The sequence below is a fragment of the Aethina tumida genome, chromosome 1 (assembly GCF_024364675.1).
Source record: "Aethina tumida isolate Nest 87 chromosome 1, icAetTumi1.1, whole genome shotgun sequence".
NCBI lineage: Eukaryota > Metazoa > Arthropoda > Insecta > Coleoptera > Nitidulidae > Aethina > Aethina tumida.
This window is the reverse complement of record NC_065435.1, coordinates 60,467,181-60,486,045: the sequence shown is the minus strand read 5'-3', so window position 1 is coordinate 60,486,045 and position 18,865 is coordinate 60,467,181. Positions and strand designations below refer to the sequence as shown.

The 18,865-nt window shown below is 31.8% G+C and overlaps 4 protein-coding genes across 5 annotated transcripts; 2 read left to right on the top strand and 2 right to left on the bottom strand.

Moving 5' to 3' along the window:
- Positions 1-644, bottom strand: LOC109597865 (uncharacterized). Its single transcript, XM_020013648.2, has 3 exons — positions 465-644; positions 280-413; positions 1-92 (listed from the first exon to the last, which is right to left on the bottom strand). The coding sequence occupies exons 1-3, from the start codon at positions 598-600 to the stop codon at positions 57-59; spliced, it is 306 nt and encodes a 101-aa protein (XP_019869207.1). The 5' UTR covers positions 601-644; the 3' UTR covers positions 1-56.
- A 106-nt stretch (positions 645-750) lies between these two features.
- LOC109597633 (putative uncharacterized protein DDB_G0267840) lies at positions 751-5,125 on the top strand. 2 transcript variants are annotated; one of them, XM_049970344.1, is made up of 6 exons: positions 751-848; positions 2,426-2,518; positions 2,578-2,892; positions 2,954-4,532; positions 4,610-4,714; positions 4,766-5,125. In XM_049970344.1, the coding sequence occupies exons 2-6, from the start codon at positions 2,506-2,508 to the stop codon at positions 4,959-4,961; spliced, it is 2,208 nt and encodes a 735-aa protein (XP_049826301.1). In that variant the 5' UTR covers positions 751-848; positions 2,426-2,505; the 3' UTR covers positions 4,962-5,125. The 2 variants fall into 2 exon arrangements, with proteins under 2 accessions (XP_049826301.1, XP_019868936.2); XM_020013377.2 differs by having other exon boundaries at positions 2,951-4,532.
- A 4,264-nt stretch (positions 5,126-9,389) lies between these two features.
- Positions 9,390-10,647, top strand: LOC109597808 (uncharacterized). The gene is made up of 4 exons (XM_020013585.2): positions 9,390-9,457; positions 9,509-9,977; positions 10,059-10,163; positions 10,356-10,647. The coding sequence occupies exons 1-4, from the start codon at positions 9,436-9,438 to the stop codon at positions 10,552-10,554; spliced, it is 795 nt and encodes a 264-aa protein (XP_019869144.2). The 5' UTR covers positions 9,390-9,435; the 3' UTR covers positions 10,555-10,647.
- A 3,372-nt stretch (positions 10,648-14,019) lies between these two features.
- Positions 14,020-17,514, bottom strand: LOC109597069 (radial spoke head protein 6 homolog A). Its single transcript, XM_020012702.2, has 10 exons — positions 17,428-17,514; positions 16,629-17,346; positions 16,289-16,478; positions 16,043-16,233; positions 15,810-15,900; positions 15,467-15,597; positions 15,311-15,404; positions 15,069-15,261; positions 14,520-15,008; positions 14,020-14,465 (listed from the first exon to the last, which is right to left on the bottom strand). The coding sequence occupies exons 2-10, from the start codon at positions 16,751-16,753 to the stop codon at positions 14,236-14,238; spliced, it is 1,734 nt and encodes a 577-aa protein (XP_019868261.1). The 5' UTR covers positions 16,754-17,346; positions 17,428-17,514; the 3' UTR covers positions 14,020-14,235.
- Between the last annotated feature and the right edge of the window lie 1,351 nt (positions 17,515-18,865).

Sequence of the window (18,865 nt, the reverse complement as noted above, 5' to 3'; positions counted from 1 at the left end):
TAGAATTATATAGTATAATTTAATGTAATATATTATAAAAATGAGTATATAACTTCTTAATAAAATCCAAGATAATCTAAGATATTTTCAATCTGAAAACATACAATTAGTAAGGCAAACATATTCAGAGTGGCTATGGCCGATGCATGAAGTTATGGGAAGATGTGATGTCTGGAGTCCATTTATTAAACATGTCTGCATATTTGTTGTTGGTGGTGTTAATCTATGTAAATTACATGCATGGGCCACAATCATTTGATATATTATTAAATTCCATACTTGATTTGTAATAAAATCGAACCAGGCTTCTTCTTCTTGAGGAGGATACATCCAATTCTCAACCATTTCCCAAATTGGAGTGTAGTAAACTACTGCTACTCCCAATCCACCGATGATCAGACATACCAATATAACTTAAAATTATATGCATGATTAGGTTGGCGTCTTGGTAAGTAAATATTTACCTTTAATAAGAAATAAAAGACAAGCGCATATGGGGTGTCTGGGTTTTTGAATAGCGGAATCATATTTAATCCTATTGTTATATAAGTATGCCTGTATTTCTTCTTCAATCATGAATTCAAAGTCTGTACAAGCCATGGTGCAACCGTGTCAGTGAGTGAATAAATAGGAAATGTCAAAATATACTATTTTGATTATATAGACATTTCTATTTATTAAATGATTATCCCAGAGGGAGACACTTATAATTCAAATACAATACAGTGCATTAAAGTCTCAAATTAATAATTTTCAATAACTTTACATGAGAAAGAACATATATAGTGGTAGGCATTGCTACCTCTTTCGATTAATGTATCCCTAACACGTCTGCAGCAATATTGAAGGTACGTGGCTTATATGCTTGTGTGATATGCAAATTAATTTGACAAACAAGAATATCTGTATATGCCAAAACTCTTGGACCCTCTAATATTTTTGGGAATAAAAGAGAATAACGTGTTATAATTAATTGTAGATAATTTGTTTTATTAAAAAAAAATTAGCATATTTGTTTGTTTGGTTTGGTGTAACACTGGTAATGGCATTAACATTCGTCCTGAATTGCTATAATTAGCTGCTGAGGAGTTGTGGGTGGATTTAGTCTCCTTAAAATAATCGTAGGTTCTTCTAAATTGTGTTCTTATATCTGCGATAGTAACGTTACGGTTGCGTCGTACAAAATTGGCCATGTAACCATTCTCCTTCGCATTTGTTACTGTTGGACGTCCATTACCTATGCACATTTCCATTCTCTTGGAATAATCGCATTATTCTAAATACAGATAACTTAGTATAGCAAGTAATGTTGAAATTTGGTAATTTGACCAACTCTGTTAATGTAAGGAGCTTAGCCTTGCTCTATCAAAATCAGAAATACGATTTTCAGGCATTGTAATCAGTACTAGGTTAAAAGTAAACCACAAAAATTTTTGAACGCTTTTGCACAATGTTAAAAAACTGCAATTTTCATTCGCCCATTTTTTATAATAAGATTATATTGATATTAGTTATTGTTTCCATTTTACGAGGGGGTCCAAGAGTTCTGACGTTGTGTGTATTTACAAATAAAGAGGAATCTCCAAATATGCTTTACAACGGTGGTCAGCAATTGATAGAAAAAAAATCTAGAACTAGATTGTAAGATGAGGGTTTGGATGTAACCTTAATCCTGTCTATCAATCCCTAAAGTCCTAAATAGGGCTTTATTTAGGTTTAAAATTTTGAATTTTCATTATTTTGATCATTTCATTAATTATTTTCTGTTCATGAAAAGTACTCCATCAAGTAGACTTTCTGATTTCGTTAATATTTGATTAACTAACACTTCTGCTACTTTCTGGATAGCTTCGTGCTTAAGAAATTACACGATATTTATTGGAATTATTTTTTCTTATATAGTCATTCTTTTCCTGGTGTAAATACAATATTTGCTGGATTCTAGATTTGAGAAACATGTGTATGGATTATATCAGTTTTTTTATTTTTTTTTTATTAAATTTATCTGTGCCTACCAAATTAAAAGATTTATACGTCTCGATTGTTGTCTTTGGATACACACTAATAAAAATGTGAAATAATTTAAGGACGTTCCTAAGAATACTAATATATATTAGGTTCAGAATATTAATATTTTCAAAAAATATTATATTATATCATTATAATATTATATTTTAAATTATAATTTTATTATAATCTGAAACATTTAAGCAAAAATATGATTTGATTTTTATTATTCATTGTATTTTAAAATTAAATCAAATATTTATGTTTCTCATTATAAATAATTTGAATTTAGTTAATCAAAATATGTTTTATTTTATTTGAAAATGTATTCTGTAATTTCATTTTTATGGTAACCAAATACACAATCATTATAAACATGTATATATTTATATTAATAGTTTAGTTTTTATTATTTCAGTGAGCAGTGTCAAATAAACTGACAGTTTCAATATATATTTAATATTGAGGAGAATTTAAATTTTAAAACTCAACGCTAAAATGGGTTCCCAAGGTAATTATCAAATATATGCATAAGTCGAAAGGGATATGATAAAATTATGTTACATTTAGAAATGAAAATGCTTCTTAATGACAAAGTACTGGACCACTGGAATGAAGTGCCTGATACACCGTCAGAATCTCAAGGAACTCCAACTGAGGGTGTAACAGATGATGAGAAATGGGTATCAGCGATGGAATCACATCTCGACAATGAAGAACCAGATCAATCGGAAACAGATGTCACTCAGCTTTCATCTGAATCTCAAGAAACCCTTTCTAAACTTGAGATAGAACAGAAAGATAAAGATGGTCCCGAAAGTGGATCCCTTATCGACATCCAAAAAGAGAAGCAATTCGAATCAAATTTTGTCGATATTCCAATTGGTTTGCAAGATATTTATAATTTTAGATGCTAATAATAATTATGATTATTTAATTTCAGCAGTGAAGTACTATTTTGACGAAAATACACCTATCCAGACTAATAGTGCCAATGAACCACGTGAGACTCCAAATAAACCATCTATAGAAAATGACGAAACTATTTCGGAACTAAAGTTAGAATACAATGACACAGAACCAAATGAACCTCTGGCTGAAAATCTTCTAAATAACTTAAGTGCAGTCAACTCCATAAATAAATTGGAAGAGACATCCAAATTCGCTGGTGAGGACAAAGGAGCCACTGAAGTTACTCAGCTTTTAACTGAACCTAAGAAAATTCCATCTGAAAAAGTTCAACAAGGCGATAAGTGTGTTACAAAATTCGAAACACAGTACCAGAAAAAAAAATCAAAACAAAAAAGAAATGTTATAAACGATGCAAAAGTTGATGTTCAGAAGACACAATTAGACTTCGTTTCAAAGATGGATTCATACATCAACAAAAAACAACAAAATCATTCTAAACCTAATGTCAGTCTCCCACCAATCCAGTCTCGGGGAACACTTGTTGAACCTAACGCAAAGACGGACATGAAAGTGCGGTTCAATAAGTTTAAACCAGATACATTTGAACGTAATATTGCTAACAAGTCTGCAAACGCCAATAAAAATAATGAACACTATTCAGGAAATAAACAGCGATACGATAAGAAAAAATCAAACCAATACAAATCGAAAGTCTCCCAATCAAATAACAATAATAATAATAATCAAATTCCATCAAAAATCTCACCAAAGCCTAACAACAACTATAATTCAAGAATGAAATCTCATAGAAAGAAGAGATCCAAATCTGACGTCGCTTATCCACCAAATGAACCAGTGAAAAATCTACCGGAAATTCAGACAGAACCTAATAAAGCGGGAAAATCGCGTTTCGAGAAAAAGAAATTCAATCAAGGCAAACCTAAAGTCACTCCAGTGGTTAAAACTCAGGAAATTCCATCTGAACTCGCCGTTGAGATAGACAAATGGGTTTCCGGAATGAAATTACCTAATGACAACAAAAACACTAAACAATACGAGTTCGAATTTCCATACCCGATAAACGATTCCCAAGGAATTCCGCCTGAGCTAGCTTCGCAAATCGATAAATGGGTTTCGGGTATAAAAATACCAGTGGAGAAGAAAAAACTTAATCCACCTGTCACATTTCCACCGATAGGATGTCGGGCGACTTCTTGTGTGGCAACTACCACAGAAACTGACAAGCGGGTTACAAACGTAAAGTGGTACAACGATACAAATAAAGTGACCCCACCCCAGTTCGGTTTCATTTATCCACCGAACGCTTCGCACGTATTTCCACAACAATTCCCGCCGAACACGGGCAAATGGATTCCGGGAATGGAATGGCAATTTCAACACAGAGAACCGAGGCAAATGTTTTATAATTTCCCGCAACCACCGGTGGCACCTGGTTGGGTGGTGGGAATGGAGACACCTTTTAACCACAATGCGCAATACGTATACAACCATAATATGGCTCAATTTCACAATGGATTCCCGAGAGGACCTCCCCAACCACAATCAGTTCCGAACTACTTGGTACCCGAGTACATCTTAAGTGATCCCGTCAGGTTATTAAAATTTCAAAATTTTTGAGTTTTCATTTCACATTCTTGATTTGCTTTTAATCATTTATGCGATGTTTTAGGCTAAGACTCCCAATGATGGACTTAGGTCGATACCAAGACGATTTACTTTTCTATTTGTTCTACCTAGACGTTGATAATCTACAAATCGAAGTGGCAGAAGAGCTGTAAGTGTACAACTAACAAATTCTTATTTATCATCTTGTGTTTGATTTCAGTTATAATAGAGGATGGAGATGCCACATGGAAGAAAAAGTTTGGATAACTGCAATACCTGGTATGGTACCGTTTGACAAAACTTTTATATACGAAAGAGGCATGTATTATTTCTTCGATGTTGAAGACTGGAGAATCGTTGCAAAAGTATTTCACTTGGATTATAGCAAAATGGGAGGATGGCCAAGAGACAATTAATTAATTATTTATTATTTACATTTTGTTTCAATTATTTTAAGTTGAATATAATACAACCCTCTATGTATTAAATTCAAAATGATATAGAGTATTTGGCACCAATTCTTATGTATTTGTAAATTTACTGTTTTATTTTAATAAATAAATACCCTATACGATCTATATATATATATATATATATATCTACCTATTCTATATCTCTCGTTATTACTTATCTTAGTTGACTTTACCTATTAATTTATATTATTCAGTCATATTCAGCAATTTTTTATGTACTTACAAAAATTGTATAAAAATAGTTATTGAGGATGCATTATTCATTTAATTAACTACCATTATAAACAAAACAACAAAATTTATTAACAGTTAACACTATCTGACCAGTGGCTGACACTCAGGTGAGGTAAGGTACATTGCTCATATGTAGAGCAACTTTAGAAATTTTCATTTTTCTTGATAAAAGTGTATGTTTAAATATCCATATTATTGTCAGTTATCCAGTTTGTTTTATGCATGTTTGAACAATACATCAACATAATTGTTTATTAGGTATTTATTAATATTTGAAAAATATTCAATTGTCAAAAGTAGAGCAACTTCAAAATAAAACAACTTTACGTACATTTAGCCTTCTTTTATTTAGTATCTAGTAGTATATCCATTATTTTTAATAATTTCTAAACACCTTTCCTTCATTTATTTTGATAGCTTTTCAATATAATCGTTCGAGTGATTTTGAACTTCTTCGTAGAGTTCTTTCATATTTGACAATCTTTTTGCAGGGATTTTTCGATCAATTTCTTCTCAAAGGTTTCCCATTGGATTGAGGTCTGGGTTTTGTGCTGGCCAAGGCATGAGACGTACATTTTGAGAAGCGAATCATCGTTGTCGTGCTGGAAGGTTCACTTTAAACTGATGTTACCTTTGTCAAATGAAAGCATATGATTCTGAAGAATGTCACGATAAACAAAACGATCCATTATCCCGTCTAACTTAGCCAGTGGACCCATGCCAAATCATAACGTCTCCTCTACCATGCTTCACAGTGGATTTAGTGTACTTGGGATTATAATTTTCATTAATGTGTCCTTTCACCATGAAATACCATAAGATTTGAATAATTGGAGCCGACTTTCATCGGAAAACAAAATTGTTTTCCATTGCCCATCTGTCCAGTTCACATATTTTCTTGCAAAATATCGTTTTATGGTACTCATCAACATACTGAGTTCGTTTATTTTTTGATTTATGCGGGATGTGCTGATAAAAGTCTCGTGAACAACAAGACAAAATTGGAAATCGTCCTTGAAAGGATCGATTTGTTTAAATTTAAATCTACTACAATTTTACTCTGTTTTTCACAATTTCGGAACTTTTCTACAATTTATTGTTTAATTTGTATCTTTAAATGGACACTTCTGGGCATTTTTTAGCTTTAAGGAAAGACGTCTGGACAGAAATAAATTTTAAAATCAATTGTATTGAATATAGGATTTGGTTGCTTTACTTATGAACCCTGTCCGAAATAAAATGTTGTATAAAAACTACGTAAATAAAGATATCCGTATATAAAGGTACGAAATGTTTAGACACTTATTAATTATAAAATTAATTTAAATTAAAAAGAATAGTTCTTTTAATAAAATGATTATGTTTTTTAATTTGTTGCTATACATATGAGCGATGGTGTATGTGAGACAGAGTTTCATCTGTAATAATTATTTTATTGTCATAGCATTAGTATTAGAAAAAATATATTTTTTTTTTCTTATAAATATAATATAACTATATGTAAAAAGGTAGTATTGCTGTAAAGCTGATAATTAAACAATCAGTATAATTGTAACTACTTCAAAGTTATTTTAAAATTATCACCCAGCACAAATTTCTTGTCTGTCTGAATGTAGCTAGAGGATTTTTAATCTAAATGTATGCCATATATAATCCTAAAATATACAGGGTGTTTCATAACTCATCCGAAATTTTTTAACCAGATATGCACCTCTAAATAATAAGTAGATTTCTTAAGAAAATTCTAATAAAAGTCCAACAGAAGACGAGATAAAAATATTAAAGTTTGTAACAAACCTTACTCTACAAAAGCTATTCAAAGTTTTCTCCATTGACCTACAAGCAAACTTGGGCCCGTCTTATCCAAATTCTAACGTTCCTCCTTGTTGCTGTTTCCGGAGACGCAGATTGTGGGCAGCCATTGTGATCCGTTCACGCAATTCACCGATATTTTGTACTTCCGTACGATATACTTCAGTTGAAACAGCAAAAAGCGAGATAAAAACTGTTTGGGTTACAATAATTGAAAATAATAAAAAGTAAACATTGCATAAAAAGTTCTAGACTTTTTTAGGAAATAGACTTATTTAGAAGTACACATCTGGTTAAAAAATTTCGGACACCCTCTATACATACAATTCAATATAATAAGAGGCTTATTTTTTGTGCCATTAAATATTTTCTTTGTCGTCGAATAGTTTAAAAGAAAAAAGTTAATAAACTGATATAATGCAATAACCTCAGATTGTACTTATGTTTCTATTTATATTTATTGTTAGTATTTGTAACAAGATACCACCAAAATATATTCATAAATTTATGAATTCTGGGAGAATTTCATGGAAGCGCAAGTGCAGCTGTAAGTCAATATGCAGAAAAATATACCAGGAGAAATTTTCCTAATTATAAAATCTTTCTTTCCACTGAAACATTGAAACATGCACATTAAGAACAAGGATTACAGATATAAGAATACCAAGAAGAGTTCCAACAACATGTACACTGTTCCAAGAAATTAGCGCAGTACCTATAATTTTGTTTAATAAATTTTTCTATTTAAAATATATAATACATTGTTTGTATTAACTTTGAAACATCCTCGATTTTTAAAAAGTGTGTAAATGTTTTTACATTTTGTCATTTAAAATATACCGATTCTAGTAAATTAGTACAACAGATTAAAATATCGCTGCAGCACGCCGTTTCGTTAGAACTCATTAATCATCCACATTTCCTTTTTAATTTTCGCTAATTGTTGCAATATGCAACGATAAGAAGGTAGGAGTTACAGCAGAATAGCCGAAACGTTTGGTGTATCCCATACATCCATTTCCCATATATTACAACGGTACATGGAGACTGGTGACCATACTAGGAGACCATGTCACGGAAGAAATCGTGCTAAAACTTCTGCTTCTTAACACTTTTAACTTTGAGATAACTTTGTGACCACAAGAAGTTTATAAAACGTAGACGGGGTTCGAATAAGTACTGAAACTATTTGACAACGACTTAGGGAAGATAATTTACAACCCCATATTCCTACTCGGAATCCGACCATAACCGTAGATCATCGGAGAGCTAGGCTAAATTTTTCTAGAGAGCACGTCAATTGGGTAGAAGTGGATTGGGAAATAGTTCTGTTTACAGATGAATCTAGATTTTGCCTGAACACATTCGATAGATGCGTTCGTTCGTGTATTTCGACGGCCAAATGAAAGATATGCTCAATGTAATTTTGTAAACACCATCTTATTTGGTGGGAACTCAATTATGGTGTGGGGAAGCATTTCTTTAACAGTATGTATCGACTTGGTGGTGATAAATAATGGGAACCTTAATGACGACCGTAATATTTTGGACATTTTAAAAGAATATGTTGACCATATCCTCCTTTTATAGGTCCAAATATTTTACTAATGCAGGATAATGCACGACCACATACAGCCCATATGGCTTATTTTCTGGCCAGCTCGCAATCCAGACCTTAACCCATTAGAACATTCTTGAGGGACGTTTAAGGGACCATCCTAACCGTTCAAATAACTTTGAGAATGTGGAGCGTCTTAAACTCAAAGTTTTGGAGAATTTGGTCCAAAATGAAATTCGAACCCAGATTTTAAGTATGAACAGAAAATGTCAGGCTGTCATTCGTAGTAGAGGTGGAAATGCCCCATATTAAGTTCAAATTTTCGTTTTTTATAAACATTAAATTTTGTTCTATTTTAATTTTTTAGAAAAACAATTATAATTAAATACTTATTTTTGCAAATGCAGGGCACTTTGAAATGTTAATTAAATTTATTTTTTATAAATTAATAAAAAGATATAGTAAATATTTTTTTATTATTATAAATAAAGTGGAAAACCACTTCTCAGCATTATCTGGAAAAACTTTATTACATTATATAGTACTGTCCACTGTATTGTATCATGTATAATATTTATTGTATTATATAATATAGTAGTCACAAAGTAAAAAATATTTAGAATAAAATCAATTTTTTGAAAACATTGGTAGAAAAAGATAAAAATCTGTTGAAAAAATAATTTTTTAAAGCTGTTTGATTTAGACCGGAAGTTGTTTTTACATTACGTTGTCATAGTAAAAATAATTAACTAATCATACGTCTCTGTGTACACAAACATAATTGAATGAGATTTGCAATAGCTCTGAACATATATGGACGACACGAATTCTGAAGGTAATATATAATACATTAAGATTGTAAATTACTGATAATAATCGATTTCAGGGGAAAAAATGCCATTAGAAAATAGCGGTGTAAATGAATTGAAACAGAATGACGTTGATATTTCAAACAAATCATTGGAAACTTCGAAATTCTCCGCAGATAATAAATGGTTGCCAATAAAGAAAATGTTTTCCGACAATAATAAACCAGATAATGAATCACAGAGCACCCCATCTACCCTCACATCAAATGATGGTGACGATATTTGGGGAATCAGATCTTTATTTGATTCTATAAAACCTGTCAAACTTAATTGCAATTATAATTCAAATGAAAAGGAGAAAACTCCATCTGAATTTGATATTAAAGATGTTTCCGTAATGAACGCGGAAATACTTAACAACGCCAATCAACTTGTGTTGAATGCAGATCAGGCTGGATATGGATCCAAAGAAGTATCGTCACCAAATACTGCAGAAAATAGCGTACAATCAACTTCTAAGGATACTGCTACTAATCGTGGAATAAGGTAATAAAGGCAAATAGTTAATTGTATATTACCACCATATATATTATAGAAATATAAATATAATTTTCATTCTTTTTGCAGGAATAAAGCAGCTTTGATAGATTTAGATCGTTACCCTGATGATTTACTTTTCTATTTATTCTATCTGAATGTGGGCGACTTGCAGGACGAAATCGCGGATCGATTGTACGTATAAAATAGCAATGATATAGAAAATAAAAACTTTTTTTTCAAATATTTTATTGAAAGAACTATGAACCTCCAAATATTTGTTGATCACAGTAGATTTAGTTAAATAATTATTTTCCAATTCACTAACTAAGGTTTATATGCAATTTGCCAATTGCATTCAGAAAATTGAATTTAATTTCTATTTAGGTATAACAGAGGGTGGAGATACCATATGGAGGAACAGGCATGGATAAATACAATACCTGGAATGATACCATTTGAAAAATCTGTCGTATATGAAAAGAGTATGTATTATTACTTCGATGTAAAAGATTGGAAAATCGTTGCAAAAGTATTTCAACTAGAATACAGTAAAATGGGAGGCTGGCCAAGAGATAATAACTAATTATATTATTGTTTAATTTACACGATTTTTTACATAATGTCGGTTAGATACTGTAATATCTGAATATTTTTGAATAAAGTTATTGGCTTAAAATCTGAATTTATAACATTAGTACATATTCAGGACTTCCTTATCAACCACTGTGACCATTTAGTCTTAATTAATAAATATCATTATGTTCATATATTGTACAATGAGCATATATATATCCTAAAATTTTTAGAATGCCTGGTGGAAAAATTGCTAGGCCACAAAGTAATACTTTTTAACGAAAAAGTTTTCTAATAAAACACGACGATTCGGTAAAAAAACTACCTAACCAAAAATCATATATCTGTGTTAGCAACCAATGATAGTAAATAGAATAATAAGCTTGACGTGAAGTATTGTTAATAAATAGAAATAGTTCAGCAAATATAAAGAAACTGGCAAATTTAATTATTTGCCAAGTATACTGCATGCAAAAAAAAAACACAACACCTGGATATAATTGATTTATTTAATTTTTTTAGAAAAATATTAACCTATTGATTAAAAAATTAAACAAAAAATCTTAAAGCATAAATTGACTGAAGTAAATAATGGGTCGGACCCCCTCTTTGATTAAGACACTCATTGACGCCTCGTGGAATCCATCCAATGAGATTATCGACATTTTCTTGTGGTATCTCATCCCAGAAAAACTAAATCTGGCGTCTTAGTTCATTAAGAATCGCCCCATCACATCCGATACATGTTCGATTGGGGAAAGGTCAGAAGATCTGGGTGGCCAAGGCAGTAAATTTACATGGGGGCATCTGGAAGGTATTGTGGGCAATATGTGGACGTGCATTATATGGATGAAAACATAGTGCGAGATCTCTTCTTATGTAGGGAAGAAAAAAAAGCTCCAAAAGGTCATCCACATATAGCTGGGACGACATATTGCCATTAATAAAAACTAAAGGTGACTGAATACCATAAGTAATACCACCCCATGCCATTAAACCCATAGTGTTGTGAACATGACTTCTACAGGAAAGCAAGGATCACGTCTTTCTCCATGTCGCCGTCTTCCTAACGCATAACCATCGTGCATGGTCAAGCAAAAACCTGATTCATCACAAAACACAATGTGACTCCACTCCTCATCCCACTGTTGACCTTCCACACACCAGTCACTATGTAGGTGTCTATAGTCTGCTGTTAGAGGTAAGTCCAAAAAGGGGCGATACATCCGTAGGTCAAATGACCTTATACGGAAGTAAATAGATCGAATTGGTTTATTGATCTACCTTCATCGGTAAAAAAATCATCAGCAATCACCCTCGTTGAACGTACGTTCTGGGTATCGAATATTTTACATTTAGTATACATATAATTAAATAAGTCAGATGGATTTAGTTTTAAATTTTTATATACTTGATGAAACTATACAAGGTGTTTCACAACTCATCCGAAAAATTTTAACCACATACTTACTGTTACATAAGAATTCCATTAAAAAAATGTAATAGAACAACAGGAAACGAGATAAAAAATAATTCAATACATCTATAAAAGCTATTCGAAATTGTGCCCATTGATTTGAATCCAAGCTTTGGCCCGCCGAATTCAATTTTAGCACACCGTTCTTTTTAACCTTCTAACGCTTCTTCTTCCTCTTCTTTTAACGTGGTTCGCAACGGCGGTCCCGCCTCTGGTTCCGCCCCTATACGCTTTTCACCAGCGTCCTCTTTACCTTCGCCAATGTCCTCGCCTTGGGGCGGCAATGAATCTGAGTTCCCCTACGAGGCACGCCCCTGATGAAGAATGTAGGCTGTGTGATGAACCCAGAATGACACCGAGCCGTCGACCATGTCCTTAAGTGGCGGAGGATCATATTGGGGATTAACTGAATAGGTTGTTTTTAAACCGCCGCCCTCTCCTTCTTCTTCTTCGGCACCACCAACGGAAAAAGTGAAGTAACCCAGTGATAAATCGACTACTTATGCAACAGTGAGTATGTGGTTAAAATTTGTTGGATAAGTTGCGAAACACCCTGTATATCATATGATCTGAAGATCAACGTGAGATAGGTACACATCACCCACATTTGTAAACGATGAGATTTTTTTCATTTTCATTATTTATAAGGGTAACACTGGGCATGACATGTTTAAAATTAAAACATATGTCTGATTACAGTTAATGTACTAGATATAAAATGTTATTTGAACATATAAACTACTAAATTTTGTAAAATATATCCAATCAATGAACACTGATTTGAAATAATATAAAATATTAATTTTTTTCAATGAAATAAAATGATCATTGGTGAATGCCTCGGACAGATCAGTAAAAATCACATCCACCAGTCTATACTAACATAGAACCTTTGAATTAGGATATTTGGTTAGTCAAAGAAATAGCACATATAATATATTTTCTTTTTAAGGTGCTATTTAATAATACTATTAAAAGTAAGAATTTATTCTTATATTATTTTATTGTATAACTTATATTCAGTGGGAAAAAACAAACATACGCCAAAGGAGAGAAACGGTAATTAACATGAAACATCAAGATTTAAATATTACTGACATTGATAAAACTTGAAATGGTTTACAATATTATTAATAAATATCAAACAAAGCACTGAATTAAAAATACAATAATCCTAATAAAAAACAACTTCTTTTATAGACAGACAAAATGGAAGAATCAGAATTCGAAATTTTTTCTTGTCTACTAGCCAAATAACATGTATTAATTAACTCCTACAACAACAGTGTGACTAGTAGAACCATTAAACTGAATGAAGAAAACTTACAAGAATGTATTTCAGTAAGGAAACAATTGGCATGAAAAAGAATATTTGAAAATATAAATTTACACAAAAATATATTAATTATCCACCAAAATTTTGGCGAAGAGTATTGTGCACTGGTGAATCCAACAATTTGATTAGATGGTAAATAAACAATGCGTTCGTCGTCCTACAAATAAATATTATGATCCTAGCGTGTATCTAGATACACTATAAAAATTATCAAACACGGAGGAGGAAATGTCATGGTTTCGATATTCTCCTTTCACGATGGTATAGAACCATTACTGAATATTACTTGTAAAATGGTCATTTTATGTAAAGAGATATGATGAGAGATGTAATGGAATTATTACCAACGATAATTTACCAGTGACATGGATTTTATACGTGATAGTGACCCAAATCAAGCATTCAAAGTCAACAGTAATGTGTCATATTTCATAGAACATTTACTCTGTATGAATTGACAAATTTAAAAAAAATCCTTTGTAAAGTAACAATAGTTATATCACTAATGAAAATAAATAATTAATTTGCTAATATCAACTTTTCAACTGACTATATATAGAAAAAGTAAATTAATCTCTTTTTGTAATAGTATGTAACTATTTGAATTGTTTTAAATTATAATTTATACATATATACAATATAGAAATAAAAGAGTGGAAATATTTCACTAAAGTATTTATGTAAATATCGAAACAAGAATTATCTCAATAAAGTTTGGGGGGTTTTCTTTTTTTACATAATATAATAATATACTGCAAGTATAATAACATGAATGTGTTAAAACATTATCTTATAATCCGATATCATTGATATGTAGCGTAATACTATAAACTAATTTTGAAAAGGAAAACCCCTTAATAACAATTGAAAAACTAAATCTATTCATCTTCCTCGTCCTCGTCTTCCTCCTCTTCAGGTTCCTCACCAAATTCGCCTCCAGCCTTTGGCTCTGGTGGAGGCTTGGGAAGATGTGCGATGCGCCATTCTTCTTCTTGAGCGCCAGTTGGGTCGGTCACCTCCATAATCTCGGGCCCAATTGGATACTCTTGTTGTACCGGAGGTAAAGGTAAAGGAGAAAAGTTGTGTTCCTTATATTTCAGTCCGAAACCTTAATAACAATAAAATTTTATATTCAGTATTGGGATATACATACAATACATACCCAAGTACACATTTCTAAACAGTTTATCTTGCGTAGCAAAAGTGTAGGCTCCAGGCCACAAGTTGGATCTCACCACTCCTACTGCAAACTCTTCAGCGATTCCCGACGACGATCTGACAGACCAAGCAGGTACTGCTTCCAACGCCGCGTCCTCCGAACAAGGTGTTAGCAACGGCGGTCCGGTCTCCGGTTCCGGCCCGATACGCTTTTCACCAGCGTCCTCTTCACCTTCGCCAATGTCCTCGCCTTGGGGCGGCAATGGATCCGGGTTCCACCATGAGGTACGCCCCTGAGGAAGAATGTAGGCTGTGTGATGCACCCAGAATGACATCGAGCCGTCGACCATGTCCTTAAGTGGCGGAGGATCATATTTGGGATTAACTGAATAGGTTGTTTTTGGACCGCCGCCTTCTCCTTCTTCTTCCTCTTCGTCTTCACCGCCTCCACCAACGGCAAAAGTGAAGTAACCCAGTGGAGAAACATCCGTACCTGAAAATATTCAGTAAATGTTTCATTGTAACTGATGCTGATCAAATGTTGAAAAGTTACCAGCTGATATTCTAGCGATTTGAGCTCTCAAGTAGTGCCTCTCATTTCCCGGAAATTCCGGATATGTCAGCACTTCGCGGTCCAAGTATCCGCTAAAGCTTTTACATATTTGTCTAGCAACTCTTATTTGCTTCGGAATACAATACGGCAACTCAATCCAATCTTCTCCCAATTCGTTACATACAAAATATACCTTTATTTAAAAAGTAATGTATAGTGCATATAAATAAGATGAATTTAACCTTTCTGTTGACCCCAACTCCATAAGGTTCGAATGGAGGTTCTGCAGGAGGTTTGTACAAATTCACCGGCATTGGAGGAAGTACTCTAGGATATCTGGAAAAATAACAATTTATTTTATTGTTATTGTAAACACATATTTTTATATTTATATTTACCTGAAATAATCTTCACCTGCCAACTGTTGGGCCAAAATGTTCAAAGCCTTGACAACTGGATCTGTTTCCCAGTTTGGATCATCTTGAGCTGTAGCTCTGGATGCCATCCACACTCTTTCGTCTTCAATCAACTAATAAATTCAATAAAGAAATAATTAACACTAAAATCTTAGAATTTTTCAAAATTGGATTTTATATTAACAAAATAAGATTTTTTTATAAGAATGAATCTAACTAAAAACTAGGTCTTTACTAATATATAATATGTAATTTGGATATTTGTTGTATGACCTTTGAATTAAATATTATATTATTTTTTAATTAAAGCACTGTGTAGTCAAACCTGTTCATTTTTAATGATATATTCCTCTGCTTTTAATTCTGTCTCAACAACATAGTAATTTTTGAACACTCCGTGGATAACACCCCAAAATCTAAAAAAATATATTTCAATAATATTGCTGCGTTTAATGGTAAAGATAACAGTTAATTTGTGACAATATTCAACATGTTACCACTTCTACTTTTTATATTATTTAGTTTTAATCATATTTATTAGTTAATTTTATATATTACCTAATGGAACTAATAGGTTGAGTATGAATCAATTTTCTCATTGAGAGAGTAAGATAAAACATTTCAGCTTTAGGCAATCCAACGCCAGTCTGCTCAAAGTAGTAAAGTAGTTGAGACATGTTATTCTTTAACATATCTGCTAATTCCAGGTCCTCCGGAGCGACAGTCGATGGTTCACCTGGAGTGAGGGGCTAAAAAATATTAAGAAAATTTGATTATCCTTTTTAAATGTTATTTTGCTGTTACTTTAAGTATGGGCATAAGCAAATTTGCTTGTGAATATCGCCTTGGTGGCACATAAATATCTTCTATGTGATCATTTAGCGGATTGTATCTTCGTTCCTTCACCTTCCTGCTGTATTCCTCGAAGAAATCGATAACATTTTCTGGACGTTCGGCCAAAATCTTATTGAGGACATCGGTCAAATGGTCGTACCTGGTAAATACAAAATATCTTCTTTAAAAATACTTGACACAACTGACAATTACTCGAAAAAAGATACATATTACTTAAAATTGTGAATATTTAAATAATTTTTTACTATTTATGGAAATCAAATGCTAATGTCAAAATTATTATTCTTACAGGTTATCTCCAGATACAGTACTCGACTTTTGTAAGAAAGATTTGGCGTGCGTAAACTCTTGAACCGCATTTGGAGGGACCGGCTCTTCGTAGTCCTCATGAGGCTCAATGTAGTTATTAATCATAATGCAAGACAGTAATGATTATGACTGCATTAATTTTTGACACTAAATCGTTTCTATAGTAGTTTTTTAAAAGATATTGTTTGATGTTTTTTGGACTGATAGTCAACTGTCATAGCTTTCTAATATTTAAATAGTCGAACGAGAAAGTTGTCCTATTTAAATCATATTTGTCATCTTAAACAATTAAAACAAATCTAATCCAAATAACTTTAATATTATTAAATAAAATTTAAAAATATTATTATATAAAAAGTAATAGTAATATTGTGGATATTTTATTATTTTATTTGAACAAATTTTTTGTTTTATTATTACAGAAATTGTATCAAAACATTAAATATAAATATATATTAACAACATTATCGTCCGACTGCACCCACTCCAATACCTATACCAATACCGATTCCGGCTCCACCTATTGGATACCCAGGGTAATATCCATGATGATGATGGTGATGATGGTATGGTGGTGGAGGCGGCGGAGGAGGTCGATAAGGATATGGTGGTGGTGGTGGCCTCCCCCAATATGGCGGATAAAAACGTTGTGGTGATCCTGATGTAAAACTTGCCACTAATATTGTGATAAAAATAATCTAAAATAAGAATGATTATATTGTTAACATCCTAAAATCATGTTTGCCTTATAATAGAATAATATAAAATAATAGACGTACCAAATATTTCATTTTGCACACACACGTGTTTAAAACTCAACTAAAACTAAGTAGATAATTTACTTTATATAGAATCCATGGGTCAATTATCGCCTTATGATGTTTTCTAATCACCAAGGTCAGATTTTTGGATGTTTCAGAAATCCCATAACTATATGTTTATTTGTTCTGCAAATATTTGTCATCTTCGGGTATTTTTTACTATTGATTGATGTCACAATTACAAAAGTATTAATCATTACTTCTATACATACAATACGATATTAAATGACTATTTGAAATTTCTATTTACAATATTTTCATTCACTAACTTCATAATAGAATAACTTTTTATCAAATTGAAATTTAATTTTAAAACAAAAACAAACTTTTAAGAAGAACAATAGTTATAAAATGTACTAAATAATATATTTTTCGTTAATAAATTTACTTGAACATATCTCTTATTGTTAAAAAAATAACAATAAAATAGATAATAATAAAAATAGTAAGATTGTAGTAACCCTAAATTCTCATTGCGTAGAACTGTATAATCGAAAAGGACAACAAATAATAATCACAAATAAAATTAATAAATATGGTATTAACACAACTATGTTTGTTCACACTATATGCAAATTGATAATATTAGACAATATTATTTTTCTTATAATATTTTTTGTTAATATTTAATCCGGTTATATGAATTTAGCTCTTGTTCATCTTCATGTAGATTGAATATTTAGCCCTGCTTCTCTCGCTCTCGTTTTGAAGAACATTAAAAGAGGATCTATTTTATCAGTTGTTGGCAACATTAAAAAAACATGAATATAAAGTCCCCTCAGAGTCATCTCATGAAACAAAATAAACTCAGTTTCAAAAATCTGGCAACGAATCATAAATTTAGTTGTTTAAATTTAATTCAAAAAAAATTAAAAAATGTAAACAAAATACAAGTACAATTTTAATCAAAAAGAAACATTCAATTGTGTATCGCTAAACATTTAATGATCAGAAATCGTAAAAATGCCAGATATCCATTAACTAATAATTTGTTTACGAATAGTCTTTCATCACGAGGAAGGTTTTTCACATAGGCAATATGATCAAATATTGAACATTAATCGCAATAAGGTTACGTGGACTTTGAACGTCGTAATGAAACGGGTTTCGTAGAAACTAGACCTCGAAGCAGACGTTCAAGGGTGACTTCCAAACGAAACAGGTACGTAGTCCAAATGGTTATGTGGAATAAGTGGATAACATCCTTCATTATTGTCAGAAGACGGATTATTGGTATTCGATTACGATCTAGAAAACCTTTAAATGTGACTGGATTATTACTTAGTCATCTAAATTAAAATGGGCACGTTTTCATAAAATTGGCTTTTACTTCAACGTTAAAATGTTTTCGATCGAAAAGAGAATATGAGTGATGACCGTGTAATTAGAATTTGAA